The sequence below is a fragment of the Pteropus alecto genome, unplaced genomic scaffold, assembly GCF_000325575.1.
Source record: "Pteropus alecto unplaced genomic scaffold, ASM32557v1 scaffold7, whole genome shotgun sequence".
Lineage (NCBI taxonomy): Eukaryota > Metazoa > Chordata > Mammalia > Chiroptera > Pteropodidae > Pteropus > Pteropus alecto.
The window spans coordinates 37,373,081-37,391,320 of record NW_006494614.1 but is presented as its reverse complement, the minus strand read 5'-3'; the positions used below and the strand labels follow the sequence as shown (position 1 = coordinate 37,391,320).

General features: G+C 39.7%; 1 protein-coding gene across 1 annotated transcript in view; it reads left to right on the top strand.

Annotated features, from left to right (window-relative positions):
- Positions 1 to 14,528, top strand: part of ADGRF2 (adhesion G protein-coupled receptor F2) — a 16,932-nt gene extending 2,404 nt beyond the window's left edge. The window contains exons 3-8 of the mRNA XM_025042770.1: positions 414 to 647; positions 1,551 to 2,912; positions 7,181 to 7,222; positions 10,469 to 10,528; positions 13,066 to 13,142; positions 14,373 to 14,528. Of these exons, the coding sequence (XP_024898538.1) occupies positions 414 to 647; positions 1,551 to 2,912; positions 7,181 to 7,222; positions 10,469 to 10,528; positions 13,066 to 13,113 (1,746 nt within the window). The 3' untranslated portion in view covers positions 13,114 to 13,142; positions 14,373 to 14,528. The remainder of the gene's footprint in view (positions 1 to 413; positions 648 to 1,550; positions 2,913 to 7,180; positions 7,223 to 10,468; positions 10,529 to 13,065; positions 13,143 to 14,372) is intronic.
- Positions 14,529 to 18,240: the final 3,712 nt, after the last annotated feature.

Here is an 18,240-nt window from a genome sequence, read left to right as displayed (position 1 = left end):
AAATCTAGTTCAGAATTTCTGTTTTAAAAACATGCTGTGTCTCATGCCTTGCCCCTTGGTAAGAGTAAAACATAAGCTTAAATGGCATTAGGAATTTACCTGTATGCACAGGATCTGTCTACAATGTATATCCACAATAGAGGTCTAAAGTGATAGCCAAAGATAACAGTTGCTACTTGGGGGTAGGGGGTTCAAGCATAGGCAGATAGCAAGCTGGGACTTCCATTCTCTGCTCATACACCTTGGTATTGGGTAAATTATTCCACAGCGGATGTGATTTTGAAAATGTAAAATAGAAGAACATTATGAAATATACACTTGTGTAATAAGGCTGTCGTACATTTTAGTAAAGGCACTTTTATGTTTAAAACAAAAGTAACATGACAAAAACATCTTTTTTTTCTGTCTCTTAGGAGCATTTAAATTCAGTTGCAACAGTTAAAGAAACAATAAAAATAAATGAATATTCCAGAGATTCTGAGACCATTGCAGATAAGTTGATGGAAAAGTGTCCTCAGGACTTGTCCTGTGTCATTACGAACATTCGGCGCTCTCCCCGGATACCGGGAAACATCGCTGTCATTGTGCAGCTCCTGCACAACATATCGACAGCGCTGTTGACAAATGTCGATGAGGCAAAGATGCAGGTGAGTATCCTTGAGTATCTGGGAGAGCATTTTTTGGGGGGAGGAATGCAGGTTAGTTGGAGTATTCTGTGAGCTTTTTGGGGTCTGAGGTGTCTTTTACCTCAGAAACTTTGACACTTAGCATGGTAAGCATTCAATAAATCTTCATTGAAGAAAGAATGAACAAATGGAAAAAGTGAACATATTCAATCAACAAACATTTAGAGAGAGTACTTGCTGGATGATAGATTGGATGCTGAAGTACACTTTTCCGATGTTTATTTTGGCTCCTGAAAACCTCTGAAAACCACAAGAGGAAGAGTTTTCTTTGTGAGTCAGAACAGGTTGCTAACATGGAAAATAACTGAATGCAAAGAAAACAGCCATACATGTCTGCTTCAGAAATGTGAAATGGAACTGGACCCATTTCTTTTGTTTTTGATCTTTGAAGTAGACGATAGTAAAAAGGAGGTTCAGTTTCTGGGGACAATTTCCAGTTTGGTATGTTCCCATACAAGGTTCCTGCACACAGTTTGGATTTAATAGATGTTACTTATTCAGTGGCTACTCTGACCGGGGTAAGCAAAATTGCTGGTTTGGCCCAGGTGTGAAATGAGCATGGTGAAGGCTGCCTGCTTGCCTGTCTCACAGGAAGTCATTGCATAAACGGGAGGAGGGCAGCTCCCTTGTAGCGTTATTCTTCAACTCATACTTGAGCGGTATGTGAGTCACCTGGAGATCTCATTAAGCTACTGATTATAATTCATTAGGTCTGGGGTGGGGCCTGAGATTCTGTATCTTTAAGAGGTTCCCAGGGGATACCTGTGTTGCTGGTTGGAGGACCACACTTTATAAAACTGAAGCTTGAGTGTCCTGACAGGTTCAGAAAGTGGCTCAGTACTAATGCCGGTTCTTCATTGGCAGAGTTACAGCATCATGGCCAACCACATTCTGAACAGCGAAAGCATCTCAAACTGGACCTTCATCCCTGAAAGAAACAGCAGCTGTGTCCTGCTACACTCAGTCAATACCTTTGCAAGAAAACTACTTATAAATAAACATTCCATTGACATATCGGATGTCTTCATTCATACTCTAGGCACCACCATATCTAGAGATAATGATGGAAAGAATTTAACTTTTTCAATGAGAGTTAATGACACCAACAATGAAGTCACTGGAAGGCTGTCGATCAGTAGAGATGAACTTGAGAATGTGCCTTCCCATTCTCAGGTCATTAGCATTGCATTTCCAACTCTTGGCGCCATCTTAGAAGCCAGTCTTTTGGAAAAGGCCAGTGTGAATGGGCTTGTCCTGTCTGTCATTTTGCCCAAAGAACTGGAAAGAATCTCACTGATTTTCGAAAAGATCAGCAAGTCAGAAGAGAGGAGGACACAGTGTGTTGGCTGGCACTCCTTGGAAAGCAGATGGGACCGACAGGCCTGTCAAATGATTCAGGAAAACTACCAACAAGCTGTTTGCAAATGTAGGCCAAGCAAGTTGTTTACCTCGTTCTCCATTCTTATGGCACCTCGCATCTTGGAGAGTCCGGTTCTGATTTATATCATGTACATAGGCCTGGGCATTTCTATTTGCAGCTTGATCCTTTGTTTGTCCATTGAGGCCTTGGTCTGGAGCCAAGTGACGAAGACAGAGATCTCGTATTTACGCCACTTGTGCATCGCTAACATTGCGGCCACCTTGCTGATGGCCGATGTGTGGTTCATAGTGGCTTCCTTTCTTAGTGGTCCAGTGACACACCATAATGGATGTGTGGCAGCAACTTTTTTTGTTCATTTCTTTTACCTTTCTGTGTTTTTCTGGATGCTTGCCAAAGCACTCCTTATCCTCTACGAAATCCTGATTGTTTTCCATACACTACCCAAGTCAGTTCTGGTGGCATCTCTCTTTTCAGTGGGCTATGGGTGCCCTTTGATCATTGCGGTTATCACAGTTGCTGCCACTGAGCCTGGCAAAGGATATCTACGACCTGAGGCCTGCTGGCTCAACTGGGACATGACCAAGGCCCTCCTGGCCTTTGTGGTCCCAGCTCTGGCCGTTGTGGTAGTAAACCTGATCACAGTCACACTGGTGATTATCAAAACCCAGCGAGCTGCCATTGGCAGTTCTATGTTCCACGAGGTGAGAGCCATTGTGAGAATCAGTAAGAATATCGCCGTCCTCACACCACTGCTGGGACTGACCTGGGGATTCGGAATAGCCATAGTCATCAACGATAGATCTCTGGTCTTCCACATTCTCTTCTCCTTGCTCAATGCATTCCAGGTAAGTGCAGAGGCTTCTGACCAACTCCGAAGTAAAAGAATTCAGGAAGACGTTTTGTGATCAGGAAGTCATGGTATCATATTTCTTTATAAGACAGTGGTTTGGGAATAGCATATTGGGTCAGGAAATTAGCTTTCGTTCCAGAAAGGCCTGCGTTCAAACCTTTACTCTCTCATTAATTAATGTGTAAGATTCTCCTGGGACATGTGCTTGACTTTTCCAAGCCATATTTTCCTCACTTATAAAAGGGGTATAATCTGCCCACTTTATGAGTGTTTAGAAAATGAAATAATGAACAGGAAAGCACCAAGTACTAAAATGACCTAAAGTTCATTAATAGCTTAAGTTTAGGCTGAGCCATAGCTGTTTAAAAATTAAACAGTAGTGCTTCGCCTAAAATAGAAGTATCTAACTGGAGGTATTTACATGTGCACATTTATATTTTATTCCATTTAGAATGTTTAGTTACCACTGGAAACATCTTATTTTAATGAAGCAAGCCATACAGAGTAATATTAAGGATATTTTCTCCTCTCCTCTCCTCTCTTACCTTACCTCTGTAAATTAAACAATGTTCACAGTTTCATGCGCATCCTTGCCAAATTTTCTATGGTTATATACTATATTTTTTTTCATATCATATAGGAGTTAAAAAACAATGTATAGTATTATGCAACTTACTTTTTCACTTAAAAATACATTTTAGCATTCTGAGACTGATGGAGTAGATGGAGAAGAGAGAAGGTCCAGTAGATGTGCGAGAAAGGCCCTTTTAAAGATTTATGGGTCCTAGGCCAGTGGGAGCACCTCCACTGGTTTTAAAGCTTAACCACCCCCTTGACTAAGGAAGAATTGTTACACTGTCAGTTGCTGCCTCGAATGCTACTTTGTCAATCCATAACTTCTGGTTGGTATCCTCTCTTGTGTTTACTGAGAATAATTGCGGTCTGGGTAAGTTTTGGGGACCCTCATTATACTGAGTGCCTTATAAACAACAGAAATCCATTTCTCAAAGTTCTGGAAGCTGGGAAGTCCAAGCTCAAGGTGTATGCAGATCTGGTGCCTTGTGAGAGTCAGTTGTCTTCTCGCTATAATCTCACTTGGTAGAAGGGACAGGGAGTTCTCTGGGGCCTTTTACAAGGGCACTAATCTCTTCCATGAGGACTGTGCCTTCAGGACCTAATCCTTCCCAAAGGCATGCCTCCAAGTACTTTCACACTGGGTGTTAGGATTTAACACATATTTTAAAACCTGGGCGAATACTGTGAGATTTATCTGCTCAAGTTGTGCTTTATCTGCTAAAAGAAATGCGATTAGCTGCTACCAATAAATTCTTCTCAATCAGAAACTGAACTTTATGATCAATATTTTATACAAGTTTTCTGAATGATATTTTGTGTAACTTTTCCCAAGGGGGCATGGACCAAGGAAAAGCAATCCCAGTGGACTATTCCCCTGTTACACATTTACAGCTATTCAGATGTGGATTGCACAATAAAAAATTTAACACACAGGCACACACACAAATACACAGAGGCACTATATTTTTTGAGTATTTATTTGATGTCGAGCCTTATGCTCAGTGTTGCAGATATAAATTTTTTTAATAGTAAGGCATATATATATTTACACTGTGTGTTCACCTCCCATAGTTAGATTTCTTTCTGTCACCACATATTTGACCCCCTTTATCCCATCTACCTCCCCTCTCTCTCCTCTCCACTCCCCTCTGGTAACCACTAGTCTATTGTTCATGTCCATGAGTCTCTGTTTGTTTGTCTTGTTCATTTGTTGCTTTTAGGTTTATACCCTACATATAAGTGATATTATGTGATTTTCAACTTTTTCTGTCTGGCTTATTTCGCTTAGCATGATTATCTCGAGGGCCATCCATGTTGTCGCAAATGGCAGTATTTCATCTCTTCTTATGGCCGAGTAATATTCCATTGTATATATGTACCAAGCTTCTTTATCTAATCATCTATCGTAGGACATATTGGTAGCTTCCATGTCCTGGCACTATGAGTAATGCTGCTATGAACATTGGTGTGAAAATATCTTTTCAGATATGGGTTTTCAAGTCTTTGTGGCAAATACTCAGTAGATGGATTGCTGGATCATATGGTAGATCAATTTTTAGTTTTTTGAGGAATCTCTATACTGTTTTCCATAGTGGCTGTACCAATTTGCAGTCCCACCAGCAGTGTATGAGGGTTCCTTTTTCTCTGCGTCCTCTCCAGCATTTGTTATTACTTGTTCCATTGATTATAGCTATTCTAACAGGTGTGAGATGGTATCTCATTGTGGTTTTGATTTGCATTTCCCTAATTGCTAGCAATGTTGAGCATCTTTTCAAATATTTGTTGGCCATTTGTATGTCCTCTGGCGAGAAGTGTCTGTTCAGGTCCTCTGCACTTTTTTTTGATTAGATCATTTGTTTTTTGTTGTTATTGAGTTGTATGAGTTCTTTGTATATTTTGGACATTAGGCCCTTATCAGAGGCATTGCTTGTAAATATATTTTCCCATTCGGATGGTTGTCTCTTTACCTTGCTGACGATTTCTTTTGCTGAGCAGAGCTTTTTAGTTTGATGTAGTCTCATTCAGTTATTTTACCTTTTATTTTCCTTGGTTTTGAGGTCAAATTCATAAAATCCTCTTTAAGTCCAAGGTCCTTGAGTTTAGTTCCTATGTTTTCTTGCAGATATAAATTTAATTAATCCAAACTCAAGAAACTGAAAATCTTACAAGGAGAGAAATTCCTCTTAGTCCTTTAGCTAAAGGAATGTATATTTGTGGTTGTGGAAAAAACACACTAGAATTGTGGTTCCCAGATTTTTACAAAATTTAATTCCTGAGAAAAATTCATGGAGATTCTGATTTAAAATGTATTCCCAGTGCCAGAATCAGATTGGGATGTATTTGTTCCAAGCATCTTTTTACGAACAGTACTTTATAACCTAATGGGTCATACCATCAATGACATTTTCTTAGTAGACCAATGACAGATTTGGATAGTTATCTTGTAGGCTAAGAGTGTCACACGAAAAAGCAACGTGAAAGAAACACTCCAGGCTTTGGAGCACTTGCTGGACTGGTTGAATGGAGTAGTGTATTTTAGTGTGTTTGGGGGAATGGATGAGCTACATGGCCATGCACTGGTCCCTGTGAAGTCCTCCACCTCTCAGCTGAGCTTTTACAAATCAAGATAGCAGCAGGTTTGTTTTTACCACCTGGTTGGAACATCTTTCTTATTTTGTATTAAACCCATGTGCCTTGACAGGTCTCTGCTTGGGTAAGAGTTCATATTTGATTATGAAAGCAGAGCAGCTTAACAAGGATGTCATCATCTCACCTCTCTTTTCAAGTGAACCAAGATCTGAGTAACCACACCTTCAAGAGAAATTTTGTCTAATGAATGTTGCTATCTACTGTATTTTGAAAGTTAAATCTCTGAGCTTCCTTTTCCTTACCTGAAAAATGAGATAAATACTTTTCCTTCTTCTTCTTGGGTGGTTTTGTGATATTGCATATGAAAAATAAATCAAAAACTCACATGGACTATAATGATGGAGGAACAGTCTCCTTTTGACTTTAATGGTGTTTATCTTTGTATAGATGACAAGAGATATGAGAGTGAATTCAGTCTCTATGTCATCATATTTGGAACACTTATTTCTGAGTACCCATTACGTGCTTAGAAAATCTGGTTTTGGGATTTTAGCTTTCCTGAGGATCCATGAACTTGGTTTTTCTTTGCAAGTTTTGTAAGTCTCTGGTTATAGATGTGGGAAAGAGGTTGAGCATAGCCGCTTTTTCTTTTTTCTGTGGAAGTTTCTTTCATTGCTGATCGTTCAGGGTCTGCAAGGCTGTCCTTCATTTCCCAACATCTTCTCTGACTCTCGCTTGGACCATTATCTTCTGGTGAGATGCACAGCTCCTGATAAATGCAAAACACTTCTATTTTGCTCAAATTAAAAAAAAAAAAAAGTGAATCAGGGACCTTGATCTGTTTGGTTTACTCAGACATGCCCAAGCATCTAGAACGGTGACTAGCGCATAGAAAATGCTGAATCAATATTTGTTGAATGAATGAATGTAGATGTTGTGACCTTAAAATGAGAGAGTCAAAGATTGAATACAATTGTTTTCATTTTATTATTTTTATTAGTTCCAGAATAGTAACTGGTAACTAATGCTGGTATTTCTTGTTATTGTTATAATTATTATTTTGTAAATGGCTCTTCTTCCCTTGTCTGTCTTTCTTAGGGCTTCTTTATCTTGGTGTTTGGAACAATCCTGGATCCGAAGGTACTGTAGATTCTTGTTTTTTTTTTTTTTTTTTTGCATTATCAGTACTTGGCCCTGAAATAATGCCCACTTATGAGGGTCTTTCACCTCAAGCATTTGTGCAGGCACTTGAACAGGACATCGCTCTCTTTATAGTGCAAGTAATATTGACTATCTTTTAAGCTCTTGTGGTGCTAAGCATTTTATGTACATTAGCGCCAATCCTTAAAATGATCTTGGGTATTTCTATTTTCCATTTTACAGATGAGGAAACAGATTCAGCATGATTAAGTAGCTTGCACAGAATCTCTAAAGAAACCCACTCTAACTAGTTGAAGCAGAAAAGAAAAATTTATTAAATCTTACAATATCTTCTTTGGTAGGTCTCTCTGGCCTGGAGCCATGGAGGCTATACACAATAGTTCCAATTCATAGCACAAAACTGCTCCACCCTCCCTACTCTGCTAGGCATAGAACAGCTCACTAAGCCAATGCTAGACAGTGGGTGCTAAACTAGAGTTGCTGCTACCGTTGCCTTAGGGATAGCCTTCACCCTACCCTTTGGGGTCCACTGGCACCTGCTTCTTGAATTGTCATGTCTGATTGGCTGAGCCCAGGTCACATGGCTTCATCTTAGCTTCTAGGGAGGCTTCTACCTTAAAGAGCAATAGATTCGAGGAAGGGAATTCTCTAAATACAGGGAGCGTGTATAAATAGTGGGTGGTGACAGCAAAAACTGAACAAATGAGCAAAACATCACATGTTTACTCAGGCTTCTAAGATCACTTTCTTTCTGTTGTTATTATACTACCTCTTGAAATGAGAAAAGCAAATAACCCTTTCAGATATGGATGTAAATATCTTTACTGCAGCATTTATTTTTTATTTTTTTATTAATTAATTTTACTATCACTGCTATTCTGCTATTAAGTTCATATAAAAGGTTTGTGAAAAAAGCATTTCATAATGGTCCTTTCATTTTCTTATAAGGATACTAGTACCTAATAAAAATTATTAAGTTAAGAGTATTATCGTTTTAGTCTTGATATTTCCATGGACTAGCTGTGTGCCAATGAGGAGTTCCTTAACTCTTTATAAGTCTGAGATTCCTCAAGTGGAATGCAGAGATAATGATGCTTTTCCTCACTTTTCTGCTAGATTATGGTAAAGTAGAAAAGGAATTTTTCAAGTGAAAACACATAGAAAGCATTTAAGGTATTATGTAGTTGCATACCGTATTATTTTTTTAATTAATCTAATATCACAACTAGTATTTCTAGCCAAAGCATCATCATCATCATCATTATCCATTAGTGCACCACTGTTAGGTGTTATGAGAAGTGCAATGAACACTAATACATGGACACTTCCATCAAGATCAAAACTTCTTATACTAAAATTATAATGTAAAAGGTAAATACTCAAAGGTGTCATGATTAATTGATAAAAAGGTGTAGAGTAGTCCTCCTTTATCTGCAGAGGATATGTACTGAGACTCCTAGTGGATGCTGGAAATCACAGATAGTGCTATATCCTATATATACTATGTGTTTTCCTTCACATACATATTTATGATAAAGTGTAATTTATACATTAGACACAGTAAGAGATCAACAACAATAACTAAAAGTAAAATAGAACAATTATAACAATATACTATAATAAAAGTTACGTGAATGTAGTTTCTCTCAAAATATCTTGTAGTACTGTAACTTGCCTTTTCACTTAAAGAAAGCACTTTACATCTTCTCTTTGGCATACTCAAATTGCCAGCATCACTACTCTTGTGCCTTGGAACCATTATTAAGTAAAATAAGGGTTTCTTAAAGTTTACTTATTTTACTTAATAAGTAAGCACAAGTGCTGTGACACTGTGACAATCGATCCGATAACTGGGATGGCTACAGAGTGATTAACGGGTGGGTACTGTATACGGTGTGGATACATTGGACAAAGGGGATGATTCACATCTTGGAAGGACAGAGCAGGACAGCATAAGATTTCATCACACCACTCACAATGGCACGCAATTTAAAACTTACCAATTGTTTATTTCTGAAATTTTCCATTTAATATTTTCAGACTGCTATTGACTATGGAAAATAAAATCTTGAAAAGCAAAACCATAGATAACTAATACATGGACACTTCCTATTGAGTTCATATAGGACTACTGTATATAACAGTAGTTTTCAAACTTTTAGGATCAGTAAAAACCAGTGAGCACGTATCACCAGATATGTTTATTATTCACTTACGAAGTATTTATTATGCACATTATGAAACACAGAATTAAAGAAAGATGAGAGAGAAATTTAAATAGAGGTGCCAGTATGTCTTCACACATTCCAATGGACTCTTGAGAGCACAGCCACCCACCCAAGGAGTGTTCTTTCCTCTTTGAAGCTAGTTGAGAGATGTGCAAAAAATACTGCATTTTCAGGGAAGGGTGAAGTTGCTCTGAGCTAGAGGACTTTAGCATACATTAACTGTGAAGAAAGAACTTCTATAAGGCCTTGGAAGGTGAATAACATCTTGTATAGCAAAGCGGAAGAAGAAATAGAAGTAAGAAGAGAATGCCCATATACGATAGGAGAGACTCAGAGAAAATGACAGGGTGGTCTGGAGTCAGGGGACAGGAATTCAGCTCCTGGCTCTTCCTCTTTGTAGTTCACTGGTTTTGAGTACTACTTAATCTCGGAGTCTTAATTTCATTAATTGTAAAATGGGGATAATAGTACCTATCTCACAGGGTTATTTTCTGGATAAAATAAGATGATGGGTGTGAAAAGCACTTTAAAGTTATAAAACAAAATATAATAGTTGTTTATTATTCTTATTTTCTTGGTTCCACAAGCCTTTGTTATGCTGTATAGGATTCTTCTTCTTCTTTTTTTTTTTAACCATGGTTAGGCACTCTAGAAAAGGTTTGAATAGTTGATAGCCTGTGGGAAATGTTCAACTACTCAAGTACTCCCCCCAAATATTTCCAAAACTCTGTCAAGGAATCCTCTAATTTGTGGCAAACTGTGTTTCTTAGCCACCGGGTTCATGTTCAGGGTCCTGATTATATAAGTCTCCTACTCTAGCTTCACTTTTCTTCTTTCTCCCTATCTCCCCATCTTTTCCCAGACCACTCCACCAAGTTACTAATCCCTCCATACCTGGCTGGCAACATACTCCCTTGCACAATATTTGCCAGGCCCAAGCACATGTGTTTATTTCTTATAATTTTTTAATTCTTAATTCTTTTCGTTAACTATCCAGATACGAGAAGCCTTAAAGAATCGGATAACCTCTGCAAAATGGATCTCCAGAATACCAGAGGTAAAGCCCTCACAGTCATTTTTGCATTTAAAAATTTGACAAAATAACAACCATGCTGGAGTTTCTCGCAGGTGGAGTATTGCTAACGATCACCTTAAGACTTTACGGTATGGATTTTTCCGAAGGGCTGAGTGAGTGCTTCTTTGAGCTGTTCAGATTCTTTCTGGAGTCTTGGGACCACATCCAAAGAAACAAAAGTAGACAAATGCATTTAGAGGAGAGTGACAAGGCGGCAGTTCCTGGAGGGGAGAACCTCAAAGCACATAGCAGGAGAGCAGGTGATGAAACGGAGAAATGACAGATGATGAAAAGCCTCGGGTTTTTATGACAGCCTGCTTGTTCTTTATAACTCCAATTGGTTGAATCACATTCCAAAGTGTGAAAATTTCAGGGAAACAGATTCTGACCCTACACAAAGGACTTTCCAATAGCTTGATTTTCAAGAGGGGCCATTTGCCATGGTTACTGGAGTTGTAAAAGAAGGTTAAGAGCCTGTTCTGTCATTGGATAGTATGCGTCCTTTTTCATTTATCATCAATTCCTATAATTTAGAAATCAAATAGTATTGTTATGCAAAGGTGCAACCCAACAGCTGTTCTGAGTAAATGAAAAACCGGAAAACTTTTAAATAACAGCAAAAGGAGATTCAGGGTTGGCTCAGAGAACATACCCAGCAACAAGAGAAGAGGCCATCTACAGTTTCCCACACTAACATCCGATGGGATCAACGTGGGCTGGCATAGAATGGTGTTGCAGGAGATTTGCATGGAAAGGGGTGACAGATCATTCAAGAGGCCGGGCCCTGGGTAACAGCATTGCCCCCTCCCTAGATTCCTTGTCTTTTGTTCCCTATTCTTTGCTTTCTTTAGCCCTCCTGTCTTCTCTTTTTTTCTTTCCTTTATATTCCTATCCCCTGTTGCCTTACACTTACCACAGCTTTGACCTTGTTCCCAGTCTTCGGTCTTCATAATCGGGAGATTGCCAACTCCTCTACATTCCTTCTTTCTGAAAAACAAACAAACACCGCCCCCACCCCCACACCTTAAACCCTATCGTACTGTGCTGAGAATAAAGCGCTAGTTCTAAAGCAGTGGTACCCAACCTTGGCCAAACATCAGAGTCAACCAGGAAGCTTCAAAACACATTGCCTGGGTGCTACCTCTGGGGGTTCTAATTGAATTGGTCTGCAGTATGGCTTGAGTTTGGCATGAGTCTAAGGTAATCAAGGTTGGGACCCACTCATATAAGCCTTCCTAAAGTGTCTTAGCATTATAAATATTTTCTAAGTATTCCTTACTACCTCACTCTGGTCTGTCACCGTGCCCTCAGGGGAGAAGACTAACTACTATCCGGTCCCATTTGGCATTGTACCTTTCCTTCTGTATTGATCCATTTAGCCACCACAGAGAAATTCTGCTCATCAGCCATGGGAAAACAGACATTTTCCCCACTTTCTCTCTTTCCTTTTTTAAAAAAATACATCCAAATCATACCCAGAATTTTATTAAATTTTATTTTAATAAATAAATTTTATTTATTTATTAAAATAAAATAAAATTTTATTTTATTATCAGTTTGTTGATTGTCTGAGTCAGTGGTTTTCAATGCTGGTTGCACCTTAGAGACACTTAGAGAGCTTTTTAAAAATACCACTGTCTTGGCCCCACCCAAGAAAAATTTAACCAGAAAGTCTTAGAGGTAGGGTTTGGTCATTTTTTTTTTTTTTTTAAAAAGCTCCCCAGAGATTTTAAAGTGCCGCCAGGATTAAGAACCACTGAGTTAGGTACTAAGTAAATTTATTCCAACTTTTTGCAATCCTTCCTTCACTCTGCTCACTAGCTTTCAACCAAGTCAGTTTATCGGCCATACTCAGAGGGAGGAGTTTTATCATTTGTCTCCTCCTCTCCAACTTTATAGGCTTCTGATCCTTAGGTGGCCATCCTCTACAGTCCAGATTTAACTCTTTCTCCATGTGGTACCTGCCCAGGCCATGTCAGGACCAGCTCCTCAAACCTAGGATAATCATTGTGATGATTTGTGTTCATCTTATATCCTATGTGATGAATAAGTTTATGCTCCTGTGGTAATAATTTTACCCGTGAATTAATGCATCACCTATCTTAGGCAACATATACTTAAAACCTGAGGATATTTTAAACTCGGGTGCATCACAAGGGAAGGGCTGCGACCTTGAGGATTTCGGCAGGCCAGGTGAGGAGGAGCAATTTGAGGGATGTGAGGCATCTCAGTGTTAATCTCCCCCTCTGTGCAGCTCAACTGCCTCTCCCACCTCCCTCCCAAACTAGAGACTCCTTCAGGATAGGGATCCAGGCCAGGCCGGGGAGAAGGGCAATGTCTCACACCAGTCCATTCCTATGTTGTCAGAGGTTCTAGGTTCTAATATAAACAAGGAGAGGGAAAAAGTGAAGAGATAAAATAAATTGCTGTGGGTCACAATTCTCCATGTGCTTTGAATAATTCTGACAATTGAAAACAGACTAATAATGACTATGCAATTATACTTTTGTCTTCAACAGAACCTTTCTTCTGATTTCTCTTGTCACCACACCAAAAGGCCCAGTTAAGAAACCAGGCAATACTCCTAATTTGGGAGGTGAGTGCAATGCAAGGGGTCCCCATACACATCTGATATAGATGACATTTCTTTTAAAAAAAATCACAGTTTGATTAATTCTAATTAGAAATGATTTCTTTTCTTGTTTGAGAGAATTCTCCTTATGCAATCTAGCTTCAGCTAGCTGAAGTTAGAGATACATTCACACTTCTAATTCTTGCATGACTGAAATTCTGGTTGTCCCTGTAAAACAATCAGGACTGTCTGAGAATGCTCATAAATTTGCCTGGGTGTATTTAAGAGGAGAATCATTAGAGGTGGCAGCTCCACAAGGCTGTCCCCTCTCCTCCTCCTCCTCTCTTGTTCCCCAGTCCCAGGATGTCCTCTGGGATATCAACAGTATCCCCAGATTTCCCACTGTGGCCCCTCTCTTTTCCTTTATGTTAAAGGATCAAGGAATTATGATAAACACTATCTGTGAGTGGCCTCAGGGATAATATAGAATTTACATTTGAGGCGTCTGAGAGACAGAAGCATAGAGACAAACACAGAGAAAGGAGTTGCAGGGGCAAACAGGAATAAAGAGATACTTCCCAAGGGGCATGGTGGCTCACTGTTGGAAGAGAGCCGTCCAGATACACAGACGTGTGCAAATAAGTTTTCTAGCCTTTGTCTTCATGTCCCTCTAGATCTAGAGAGAGAAGATCAGATAGGGAGATGGAGACACCCACATTGGGAAACTCACAAAAACAGCCAGACAGAGAGATGCAGAGAGAGGCCAAAGGTTACAGGGAGAGACCCTGCAATACAGAAAGAAAGAGAGAGACACAGACACAGATTAAAACTCTCACAGAAACACATACAAGTGACAGAGGCAGAAACAGAGAGAGATGCAGAGAGGCACTTAGATATGTAGAAAGAGCCCCCCCACACCCACTCCAATACATCAGGCTTCCAGCAGCCTCTGTGGCTAAGGCCTTCTGCAGCATCCCAGGGCCTTATACAGAGCAAGGGGTATTTTCCAAGAGGAAAAGAAATAGTCTAGCTTAGAGAAAGACAAAGTTTGTAATTCAGCACATCTGGTAATAAAACAAGCCTGTTCCCTGGATTCCAAAGTGATTTAAAGGGAAGATACTCTCCATTTGTCAGGAGGGCTCTACCCAAAGGGGCTTATTGTTTCAAACAGAGCGAGCCAATAATGCAGTTGTCCTGAGGTTTCTAGGTCTTGCTACTTACATATTAAAGCTGTGATTTTCTGTTCTTGACAAGGTCATACATCCCAGGAATGGCAGAGCCCCAGGAGAAATGTGCTTATTCCTGTCTTCCTGCCTCTGGAGAGTATGAAGGAAGTCTCCCACACTGTGACGCTGACGGAGGAGGGCATGCCATGAGGAAAGGGTGGAAGTCCCCTCTGTCTACTTTTGTGCTGCTAAATGTTTCTCCCTCATCAACTGTGTGTGTGTGTGAAATATATGTGTCTGTGTGTGTGTGCGTGTGTATGTATGTGTGTATATATACATACATGCATATGTACGTGCGTGCTTTCACACACACACACACACACACAATACACACACACACACACATATATGCCATTCTGCAGATCGACTTGGGAACAGAAAGGCAAAGTGGGCCACAGCAGGCCCTTACCCTTGTTGCGCCTCTAGCTCCTGGCTGTGGGTCACGTTTATCCTCAGGAAGATTACTCTGGCTCGTTTCAGCTAAGGTGGCCTGGGATGTCACCTGGCTGGATTCTGTGGGTTGCTGAGGGAGGGGCCCTCATGAATAGTCACCAGGAGTTGAGCTGACTCTAAGTAGGTCATTGCTGGTTCTTTGTACAAAAGGAATCCTATTGCTAGCATATTCCACCCCTCCAAATTTAAATTGATTGCATGGTCAACTTGGCTTGCAACTTCTTTGACTGTGAGGCAAGTGAAATAGGTAGAGCTCTTGAACTAGAAAGATGCTTTTTTGTTTTTTATTAAAAAGAACACGTATTTCATTTATTTCCTCAGTTTTGTTGGGCTTTGCAGGAATCTTCTAAAAAGATGCTCATTTTAAGTTAAGGAGATTGAAGCCTGGAGCGATGGGTCACAGCTAATGGAGGCTTGAGCCAGAAGCCGAAACCCAAGTCTGCAGGTTCCCAGTCCTGAACGTTCTCCAAGGGCCTGGAGCCACCCAGGGACTGTTTGCCTGCTCTGACAATGTAAAATTAACCCTCACCAACAATATGTGTTTTTGAATGGGATGAGGAAGGGGGAAATATCATATTCCCAGTAGAGAGCTGCTCATTTTCTTAACCTTGTATATAAACAAATTCAACATTTAAGCCATGAGCCACAAGATAGGAGAGCAATACTATAGATAGAAACCTTTTTAGGAAAAAAGCCCTCCTTTTTAAAGCAAGTACACAGGCTGATACATTAAAAGATAATTAGAAGATAAAAGAAAAGGCGCAAAGGGTGGCCCCTATTCTTTTACCAAGAAGCCTGTATGAATGATGTTCCATTGTAAATGGAAAAATAAGGTTCGCTTTGTGAATCAGTGGGATCTTTCTTTCTTTGTCTCTTACAAAAAATTTCCTCTAAGTAAGGAAGTTTGAGAAAGCAAAAATATAATAAAGAGGTCAATCAGAAGGTAGAAAAATCCACCACCTGAAGAATGAGTCACCTTTCAATGGTATCACTCATATTAGGACAACAATTGCCCCTTTCTCAAGTCAGAAAATGGTTTGAATTTGACATTTCCCAGTATTTCTGTAGGATCTCTTCAAGGAAAGGGAGTGGGACAGGCACAGTCTTGGTTTCTCAATACAGAGATTTCAGTACAAAGAAATGTCACTTACTCAGAGTCAATATATTAAAGTGAGGAGAGAATTTCGTGAACCCAAGTAGTTATAGGATTACAAATCTAGAAAACCTTTAAAAAAGACTGGATCCAATTGCCTCATTTTATGGATGGGAACTCTGAGCACTAGAGAGAGAGAGAAAGAGGGAGAGAAAGAGAGACCTTTCATCTGCATTGTGTATGGAGCAGTCACATCTAGTATGAAAGCACATTCTACTCTGATATACTCACTCCCTACAATAGGATGGCTAGAAAAACATTCTCTCTAGGAATTATTATTAACTAAGGCCCATGTGTGCTGACAGAGAAACTATGAAATTATTTGGGAATCCGTTGAACAAGCTATGCCCTCTCCTGCAGCCCACAATTCAGTCTGCCCCATCCTGAAACATGTCCATGAACTGTATGGATTAGGTTGACTGTGGAATACCCTCGGTGGAGACACATTCAATGTCCTGTTCACACCTCATCAAAGAAGTGACTTTGTCAGATGACTCAAGGAAAAATTGGTGCTAACAGTGACTAAGGCAGATACGTGGTTAGAACACTTAATACATGATGATCCTTGGGAAAGTTATTTAAATTCTTTAGACTTTAATTTTACTCATCTATAAATTGAGGAAAATAGAGCCTACCTCATAGGATTGTTATAAAGATTAAATGAATAAATGTAGGCAAAATACTAAGAATAGTACTTGCCAAATTATAATTGGCCATTAAAATGTTAGTGGTTTTTATTAAAGTACCTGTGAATTCATGTACATGCACAGACACACACAAACACAAGCAAACACACAGCCATGGCCATGAGTTTGGATGTAGGCATTCTCATGAGAGTTAGTTCACTGACTTGTAAGTTAGAATTAAGTTTGTTGATTCAGTTTGTTCAACATCAGGAGTATCTGAGCTTGACATTGAATAATCCTTTTGGTCAATGTTCCCACAGTTGTAATATATATAATTCCCTGTCTGGGAAACAGTGTACATCATAGGGTTCTATTCAGGCCACCCTGTGTCCAAGCTTGGCTTCACTTTTTGCCTTCTCCATGAAGTCTCCCCTGATTAGTCCAACCAGAAGTGCTGATTCTCCCCACCTGATTTCCTACAATATTTATAATTAGTGCCATTCGCTTCATTTTTAGTATTTATTGTGTTATATTGTTTGTTTAATTTTAGTCTTTTTCATGTGCATATATTTTCATTCCCAGATAAGTCTATAAACCTCTAGGGGTAGGATTAACTCACTATGTTACTCACTTTTGTATGCCCAAAGTGCAGCTCAAGATGTCTTGCACATAGAATATGTTCAATAAAGTCCTTTGATTACACAACCAAAGGTTTGATGATACTGGTTTTTTCAATTCCCAAATGACTCGGTACTTAACTAGCAACCTCAACAGAAGTGAACTATTTCCACAAATATCGTTTCTTTGATCTTCATTCGTGTAAAGGATGTAACAAAACTGCTTTTTCATTTAGTCCTCCTTATTGTCAACATTTCCCCTGGCAATATTTAAGTGAAGGTTCATATTACATTTTGGGGACAGAAAGATATGTAAATAGAAGACACTGGAACTGGGATGTGTGGGACTATTTGATGATGAGAAGGACAATCCAAACTGGCTACCCTTTCGGAAGTCAGATTACGTGATGTTTCCTGTAGGTGGAGGCCATGGCCCAAGGTAGAAGGTCAATAAGAACTCCTTGGCCAAGTTACTAAAAAATAAAACAAAAATCTCTTTGGTGCTGAGGTAGGGATTCGATCATTATTTACTGATCAATTTCCTAGTCATTTTTTCCCCACGTTCAACATCAATACAGGCAAAAACATGATAGCCTTCTAAAATCATCAATGACAGCAGCATGACCTTGCATTTTAGCCCTTGCGTTCTAATTGCACCTGCGCAGTAGATGCAACACAGAATATCATGTGATCATCTGAGATAAAGATGAGAAATTAAAGGACAAACAAGTGACTCATTTTAATGGATATGCTGCAGACAAGAGAAACCTGTAATTTCTCTTAGGCGTGCTTGAAGGACCCATTGTGGAGTGAATCACAGACTCACGCAAGCCTTGAAACCCTGGGCAGTTTTACAGTTCTCAGACTGGCCTCTCACAACAGACGACTGGCTTGATCGGGGGCTTCCTGGATTTCCTTTTCAAAAAATGGAGAAGGATCACAGCCACTGAAGGAGACTGTGGGAGGTGCCAGGGAAGGCACACGTGATGGTGGGGCATGGTGGTGGGAAGCTCACGCCGACCTTCCTGCTGGGCTGCTATATCTCCT